This window comes from Berghia stephanieae, chromosome 13, assembly GCF_034508935.2.
Source record: "Berghia stephanieae isolate SIO BIC M18660-M18661 chromosome 13, UCSD_Bste_1.3, whole genome shotgun sequence".
Lineage (NCBI taxonomy): Eukaryota > Metazoa > Mollusca > Gastropoda > Nudibranchia > Aeolidiidae > Berghia > Berghia stephanieae.
Window position 1 is genome coordinate 33,260,638 of NC_088372.1, and position 9,393 is coordinate 33,270,030.

General features: G+C 36.0%; 1 protein-coding gene across 1 annotated transcript in view; it reads left to right on the forward strand.

The window, feature by feature from the left end:
- LOC144959323 (cilia- and flagella-associated protein 65-like) overlaps positions 1-1,343 on the forward strand; it is a 61,956-nt gene extending 60,613 nt beyond the window's left edge. The window contains exon 43 of the mRNA XM_078891880.1: positions 41-1,343. Within this exon, the coding sequence (XP_078748006.1) occupies positions 41-203 (163 nt within the window). The 3' untranslated portion in view covers positions 204-1,343. The remainder of the gene's footprint in view (positions 1-40) is intronic.
- The last annotated feature ends 8,050 nt before the right edge of the window (positions 1,344-9,393 follow it).

The window sequence follows — 9,393 nt, forward strand, 5'->3', positions numbered from 1 at the left end:
TTTCAAATGTCTAAACTTTTCGTCTCATCCCTTCACACAGATTGCCAGAATTTGGTAACACAGTGGAACAGACCTTAGAGAACACCGTTCTAAACTTGATGTACGAAGCCTTGTCCAGTGAATACAGTATCGTCAGTAAACCCAGATTCATTGCAATGCCTCGGAGACGAGTATCGGCTAACAGCAAAAACAGTCTTCGATAGGCAACGTCTAGTTTCATTCATTCACTTTTTAAGTTGCCTTTTGGAATTTTGAATTCATTTCGAATTTCTTTGCAACTCACATTTGCCAAATTAATCGCCGTTTTAAATAAAATTGATGATTTTTATAAATATTTTATTTATGTTGACCATATTTGCATCAATTTTATAAAAATAGCATCATCAGCAAAAGCGCACAACACGGATAAGTTTTGTGGCTTTTTAAAAATTTGACAGTCTGTAAAAGGCTTCAATCCTACTGTTGTAGTTGCTTTGAGCACATTCAGTGGCCTTGTAGAAGCAACCTTTGTTTATTTCTCTTTATTTTTCATTTTTGTTTGTTTTTTTTTGTTTTTGTTTTTTTATTAATCTTTTTTTTACTTTCTAATTTTTATTTTCAATCCATAAATCACATCAAAAATTTATACAAGGTTCTAAATCTGAAATGTTCACCTTTCTAGAAGTTGAATTGAAATAATATGATGATGCAATTCCATGCCGCGGGTGGTTGGATGGGAGCATCACCCTTGAATCATATACCTATGATGTTTGCATGGGTGTACGATCCGATAGTGATGTCGTTTCTTCTTCTCTTTACTAGCCTATCCTGCTTCTTTGGTTTGTGATTGTATTTTTGACGGGGGATATTTTTTTTCTGTAAATCTTCTGCCTGTTTGTTCTTGGTTATTTATAATTTAGCTTATGATATCTTTAGGTTATGATTTTGATTTACATTTGTACTATTTTTGTTAGATTGCTTGTTTTTTTTTTGTTTCAGCGGTCTCTCATATAACCTCATTTGTGTTGGAAGAGACCTAAAGCAACAAACAAACAATTCCATGCCACGACAGTGATTATGGCCATAGACATAATACTGTGTAACTTGAATAGGATAGATGAATAGAGATTCAAAGCCACTTGTGTATTTAAATGATTTTTTTTTGTCTTTTTTTTTTTTCAATTTAATTATTTTGGTATCAATTTATCAATTTGTTTGTATGTATTATTCTTTATACATTGGATATAAGTGGATATATGTGCGGCTATTTGGTCTAGTGGTATGACACTCGCTTTCGGATCGGAAGGTCCTGGGTTCGAGCCTCGCGCTCGGCACATAGTTGAGTCCTTGGAAAAGGCTCTTTACTCACATTCTCTCACCTTACTCAGGTGTAAAATGAGTACCTGGCCGTTAACAGAGTTGTCTTTGTCCGAAAAATTGTAATATTGCCGAACAGGCGTCATGTCCCATCCTACATGTTGCTGTTGACCAGGGACCCCTTGTAAAGCGCTTTGAGCACATTTAGTGGATATTGCACTATATAAAGCTCAATTTTTTTTTAATAATTTTTTTTAAGTATGACGAAAAATCTGTTAAAAATTACAAAGTAGTAAGTAATATTTTACATGCAATGGTTATGACACGTAAACATTCATATAGTTTTATCCTGTAAATAATGATAGTTGGTTAAAGGCATCACCACTATTTGTATTTACTAAGCAAACGTTAAAGTCCGTCCATGATGATTCTACACATAACAATAATTTCTACACATGTTCTATTTTACTTTCTCTCCATTTTTTTTGTTTAGAGATGGATCGGAGTTTTCTAGGAAATTATTTATATATATATATATATATATATATATATATATATATATATATATATATATATATATATATATATATATATATATATATATATATATATATATATATGTAGGGTTTGTTTTTTAAAGATGATCCAGCACCATTTATAACCGATTTTTTTTCTTGTTGATTGTAAACATATCCAGAAAAAATACTCTTTTAAAATCTAATATCGGGTGTTTTATCCAAAAGAAACAAACTTTGACTAGGGCTAGGTTTTTATTCTACAGATTTTGAGATGGTTTGGATTTTATGGTCTTTTTTGGCATATATATATTATTGATTATTTATTCCATCTTCTTAACAGTAATAGCAAATACTGGCAATGGTTGATGCCGTAACATTGTTTCTACGTTATTCCTTTCGTAAATTACTGTATGTACCTCGTGGATAATCTGTGATAATTGAAATTAATCAAGATCGTCAAAGGCTTGAGGGCTGATGTAAATTTAAATAATATATTTTGAGATCCAACAAAAGGGTGTGTTGTGATAATTGAAATAAACAATAAATTATGTTTGTAAAGATAAGTATCAGTTCGTCTGTCTTTTTTTTTTCTTCAGGGGTGGGGTCTTTTGACCATCCTTGGTGGACAGGAGGTCAGTTGCTGTCTGTCTATCTTCCTATATCTGGTTTTTTATTTTTTATTTTATTTTTGCTGTTGTTGCTTTCTATTCTTGGAATGGGATAACTAGGTTTTGTCTGGCCCTTGACTGATAGGGAAACAGTCAAATGCCTGGTGTTAGTTTTAGGATATATTTTTTTCCTTGTAAATCATCTCTCTGTTACGTACTGATCATTATATTTTTGTTTTGAACTTGTCTTGTGAACATTTCAGTTTGTTTCTCTTCGTGGGATCCTGTGCTGGCGTCAGGGTAAAACTTTTAGGTGATCTCAAACTAAGCACATTGATAGTATGCTCTTGGAATCTACATATGTTTCCTATTTGAACGAATTCTTATTTAATTTGTCTTTTTCTTGGGTGCGTTAATTGGAATTCTAGAACTTTTGAATATCCCATTTTCTTCCTTTTTACTGGCGCTGATATGACCTACGTGTGTTGCAAGCACCGTAAAACCCTTAAAAACAAAACAAAAACAAATTATTTACAGTTGTATTTATTCCTCACCTATCCTCCAGAAAATAAGACTCCTCACATTAATAAGCATTGCAGCTGCTTTTTTTTATATAAAGCGCTCTTGTGCCCCATGCCATTGACGTCATTCTTTTTGTAATTGGCTGAAAAAAAGGTTAGGACCCTAAACATTCCTCGTGTAATATTTTCTTAATTTTTCAATTTGTTATACAAATTCATTCTTGTTCAGTGCTTAGTCTTTACATCCATAGCTTCTAGCAGTTTGGCGTTTACATTGCTTAAGATAGTGATAAGATATTCCAATGAATGCAAAATGATTGCTGAACATAGTAGCGTATTAGGTAAGGCAACAATCTTATAATATATAAAAATTACACCATTTCGCCACGGCACCATTAAAATAAAAATTACACCATTTCGCCACGGCACCATTAAAATAAAAATTACACAATTTCGCCACGGCACCGTTAAAATAAAAATTACACCATTTCGCCACGGCACCATTAAAATAAAAATTACACAATTTCGCCACGGCACCGTTAAAATAAAAATTACACCATTTCGCCACGGCACCATTAAAATAAAAATTACACCATTTCGCCACGGCACCATTAAAATAAAAATTACACCATTTCGCCACGGCACCATTAAAATAAAAATTACACAATTTCGCCACGGCACCGTTAAAATAAAAATTACACCATTTCGCCACGGCACCATTAAAATAAAAATTACACAATTTCGCCACGGCACCGTTAAAATAAAAATTACACCATTTCGCCACGGCACCATTAAAATAAAAATTACACCATTTCGCCACGGCACCGTTAAAATAAAAATTACACCATTTCGCCACGGCACCATTAAAATAAAAATTACACAATTTCGCCACGGCACCGTTAAAATAAAAATTACACCATTTCGCCACGGCACCATTAAAATAGAAATTACACAATTTCGCCACGGCACCATTAAAATAAAAATTACACAATTTTGCCACGGCACCATTAAAATAAAAATTACATCATTTCGCCACCGCACCATTAAAATAAAAATTACACAATTTCGCCATGGCACCATTAAAATAAAAATTACACAATTTCGCCACGGCACCATTAAAATAAAAATTACACAATTTCGCCACGGCACCATTAAAATAAAAATTACACAATTTCGCCACGGCACCATTAAAATAAAAATCTCTGTTTACCCAACTTTGGTTTGAGTTTTTAAAGGCTTTGCACCGCAATCGGCACGGCACTATCAACAATTTTCAAGTTAATTTTTGTGAAGCCGAAAGAAAAATCAGAAGAGTTTATGCAAGGAATAGTCGCAGCTTACTTCAAGAGCAATCTGTTTGACTGGGTGGGGTTCCTGACCACCCCATTGTCTTGGAATGAGATTACTTGGTTTTGTCCTTTCCCATGTGTCGGTGTTTGGCTGGGAGGGAAACAGTAAAAAAGTTTTGGGAAATGATATGTTTTCCCTTATAAATCATCTCTTTGTTATGTATTGTTATAGTTGTTTTGATTGTATAATGTAAGCATTTGAGTGTGTTCCTCGTAGTCGGATCCTGTGCTAGTGTCTGGATGGGGCATTTAGTGATCTCAAACTAAGTACACTGAGAATGTGTTCTTGGATTCTGCATCTGTTTCCTGTTTGATCCAATTCCCTTTCGTCTTGCTTTTTCTTTGACGCTTTAATTGTGAATCTAGAATTTGTTTGGATAAGATATCCCATTTTCTTCCTTTTTACTGGCGCTGATTTGAACTAAATGTGTCCCAAGCGCCGTAAAACCCTTTAAAACAAACAATCTGTTCGACAACAATTTGAAAGCTCGGGTTTAAGAATGTTTGACAAATATGATCCACGACCACCAAAACGGTATATTGTCCGGGGTGATTTAGATTTTGGTAATTTGAAATGTAGTGAAAAATATGTTGGTTTTTGTTTTTAAGGATTTTAATGCACTTGTGACTTTTTAAGGCATTATCAGCGTCAGTAAAAAAGGAATGGAATGGGAAATTCAACAAATTCTACAATTACAAGTAAGCACTCAAGAAATTGGAAGACAAATAGAAATTGATCCAAATAGGGAACAGATGTAGATTCCAAGAGCACACCATCAGTGTACTTGGTTTGAGGTCACCTTAAAGTCTCGTCCAGACACCAGCACAAGATCCCATTAAAAGGAATACACTCAGATGTTTACAAAATATGTTAAAAACTATAAATACATAACATTGATTTACACGAGTGAAAAAAAAATCCCCTCCCAAAAGTAAAACTATATTTCCCCGTCAGCCAAGGACTCCTGCAAGGGCCAGGACAAAACCAAGCGATCCCATTACAAAAACAAAACAAAACAGAGAGCAATTCAGAAAAAGAGATCGGGGGTTAGAAGACACAGAAAATGACCTCCTGCCCACCATAGGAGGTCAAAAGACCCCACCCAGTGACAAATATGAGATTAGGATTACATTACCGTGTTATATTGAAGGCAACACAGATACAGTCCCAATGACAAAAATTCAACTTTTACAATTCTCGTCTAAAGTTAATTCTATAATTAATTCCTTTTAAAAAAGAGCTTTTATATAGCACAATATCCACTAATCATGCTCAAAGCGCTTTACAAAGTGTCCCCGGGAAACAGCAACACGTAACATAAAAGAACAAGACGTGACGCCCGTTATTATTTTTTCGACAGATACAACGCTGTTAACAGCCAGGTACTCATTTTAAATCAGAGTACGGTTAGAGAATATGAATAAAGAGTATTTTCCAAGGATTCAACTATGCGCCGAGTGAGGATCGAACCCAGGACCTTCCGATTGAAAGACCACATAGCACATGATTTGTTCCATTCCGACATAACACTGAAGATATTGTCAGGGTTCCCACTCGGTCGGAAAGTCGGAAAATAGTCTTGAATTTTTTTATATCATCAAGAGGGGAAAACGGTCTTGAAAATTAAAACGGTCTTGATTTTTTTTTTGGTCTGAGTCGGGAACTTTCAAATCGGGTGTGGTCATAAACGTGAAGTTTGGTGTCTTTTTATTTATTTATTAAGCAGTGGTGATAATATTCCGCGGGATTTTGGGAATGTCTAGGAAATTTTCCGCTGAATTTGCCGTGTCAAACATTTTCCTCAAAACCCCAAAATCAACCTTAGTCTTATGTCATATTTGACACCTGAGCTCAGTCTCGTGAAATTTGGTGACGGTCGTCTCTTTATGACGTCGGGCCAGACAGAATGGCGCCAGATGTCACAGTTGATACAGAAGACCAGTGGTGTTCTTTGATTAGTTGATGGTTGAAGGGGAGGGATAAATGGGTCATGCTTTTTTCCCCCCTATGTAAGTGCCTATTGCCTTTTTAATCTCTCTCTCTCTCTCTCTCTCTCTCTCTCTCTCTCTCTCTCTCTCTCTCTCTCTCTCTCTCTCTCTCTCTCTCTCTCTCTCTCTCGCAACCATTTAAATAATCTGGTTATACAGAGATACAATAAGGCAATGGTGATTGGCTTAGTTTACTCCTCTTTTTTTTTTTTTTTTTTTTGCCTTTGGACTATGGTTTGAAATTTGAGATTCTTTGGTTGTATTTATAAGCTGCATAACCACTAAGTTTCCGTAACAAATATATTGTAGCCTGCTTTATAAAGTAACAATCAAAAGAAAACACTTTCTTGCCTTTTTATTTGAATATTATTGTAGGCCTTTAAATTGTTCTGTGAAAAGGACAATTCATTAAATGTTTACAAAAAGTAAATTTAAAGTCTAATGATAAGAATGGATTTACACTAATAGTAATATATTATTACATAATACAAAACATTCCTGTTATTTTTACATTTTGCTTGTGTTTGAGAGACCGAGAAATTTTTCTCCTTTTTTGATAAATTACTATTGTCATCACTGATTAAGCTATGTAAAGTTAACTGCTAATCATCATGCCTGGTGGAACATTCCAGGAGTTCTGGACCAAATATCCGGCTTTCAAAGATTGGTTAAAAAATACGAGCAACAATCTTGAAACATACTGCATATTGATTTATTGTTGTGTTTTATTTGCATTGTAAAGCGCCTCTGAGCACATTGCGGATCTAGGCGCTATATAAATTCATTCATTATTATTATTATTGTGTAAAAAGACTATTTATATCAAGACCGTGGGAAGGTCTGCTTTGACTTCCCACATTCAAGGGAACAATCACAAGTCACTAACATTAGCTATATCTAGAAGTGACAGGGGGTCGTTACTTAACTTTGTTGCAGCAAGGTCGTCTACGTCTACTAGCTCTTGCGCTTCTGATTCAACACAGGCATTGGTGATGGCAAAGCCTTCATCATTAGATAGTAGTTTTGTGTGTAAATCTGTTCTCATTGATGCTGAGATTTGGTGGTGGTGTGTGTGTATGTGAAAGGCAATGAAAATCCACTCTTGTCAGTTCGAATGAAGACGTTGACTTTTATACGAAACAAAAGTTCAGTCGATACAAAAATACAAAAAAAAAATAAAAAAAATTAAATAAAATAAAAATACAACAATTTTGGAGAAACTATTGGTCTTGAAAAATATTTGGTAGTCTTGAATTTTGAAATGGGTTTCGAGTGGGAACCCTGTATTGTCCTTGAGAGCCACCAGGCCCATGGAGCCGGAGTTATCCCGGTTTTTATAGCGTGAAACGAACAATAGCAATTACTCGCTACCCTTAGGATAGGATGCCATTCTATCGGAAAAGTACTTTCTACCAGATCTAAAAGACAAGCAATTGCTTGCTACCCTTTGTATAGAACGCCAGTCTATCGCAAAGTACGCGTACTTTTAATTGTAAATCTAGAATTTTTTTTTTTTTTACTATCCCATTTTCTTACTGTTTACTGGCGCTGAAATGACCTAAATAAGCATGGTAAAAAAACAACAAAAAACTCCCTTAAAAACAAAACAAAACAGGCCTTTTGTAATTGTGAAATATAAACCTTGTGCTCTACGATAAACAAATAAATATGAACATCTAAATAGTGCATTTCCACAGATTTACCATGCTCATAATGTTTCATTTATTATTTCCCCAATGGATCATAATATAGAATCTTATTTCTATTTCATACAGTACATGTCAGCTGTTAGGCGTCCATTTTGAACTAACACTTATAATATCCGTCATTGCCTACATTCAGGTACTCATTTGTACCTGAGTCGAGTATGATAATGTGTGTAAAGTGCCTTTCTCAAGCACACAACATCGGAACCAGAATTTTCCACGATCACTGTCACCCATCAAACCACTAACCACGCTTAATATCGTTTGACTTATATGACAAGACAGGTCACAGTATCGCTGAGCCACATGATACCAAAATAAAAACAAGGCCCATGGAGCCAGAGTTTACCATGGATTCAATTAAATCAACAATAGCAATTGCTTGTTACACGCTGGACAGGACGCTAGTCTATAGCGAAGTACTTTTCGCTAAATCTGATGGTTTATGGGCAGCGTGGCTCAGCGGTACAGTCTTTGCTTCATACCCGAAAGGTACCCTGTTCGATCACTCGCCGCTGCGCTGTGTGGCCTTGAGCAATTCACCTCGTCCTAGCTCACTTAGCGGCGCTGCTCTGCGGCTGACGCCTGGGTTATTCCAGTCTTCCTTTGGAATAGACCCTAAAGACAGATTTCCCCATTGGGATGAATTAAAGGAATTTTATTTATTTTACTATTATTAAATTAGAGCAACTGGGGTGACCCTCTCTCAGACGTATAATGGACGATGTCCTAGCACGAGCCGAAACGTCCCAGCAACCAGCAACCCACGTACAAATGCTTCCCTATCCAGACAATTTTGCGCCTACGAGATGGGTGTCTACTTGGAAAAAAGTGTTTCCTTGTACTGGTGGGGAGGCAGTCTTTTCCAAACTAGGGGAGAAGTTGCCAGGCAAGAGGAGGCACTGGGTGGTTACAATCATAGTAAGGTCTAGAATCTGTCTCTCAGCGGCCATTCATCTCGTACATCATTGGGTACTTTCCGTCTGTCCCAGGATATATTATTATTAATCACGCGGCAAAGAACTCGAAACCGCAGAGCATCTGGTTGAATGTATGTGTTGTGACTAGGATGTCGGGCGGGTTTGCGATTGTACACAAATGCTGCAACGAATTCACTGCCTGGATAGACCATCATACTGAAGTAAAAAAAAGGTATTAAAATTGACCTTGTATACAGGGAAATTCCACTAAACCTACTCAAAGCGCTTTACAAGGGGTCCCTGGCCAACAACAACAACACTTAATATGTAGGACGAGACTTGACGCCTGTTAGGCGATATTACAATCTTTTTCGGACAGAGGCAACGCTGTTAACGGCCAAATACTCATTTTACACCTGAGTATGGTGAGAGAATGTGAGTAAAAAGCCTTTCTCAAGGAATCAACTATGCACCAGAGCGAGGCTT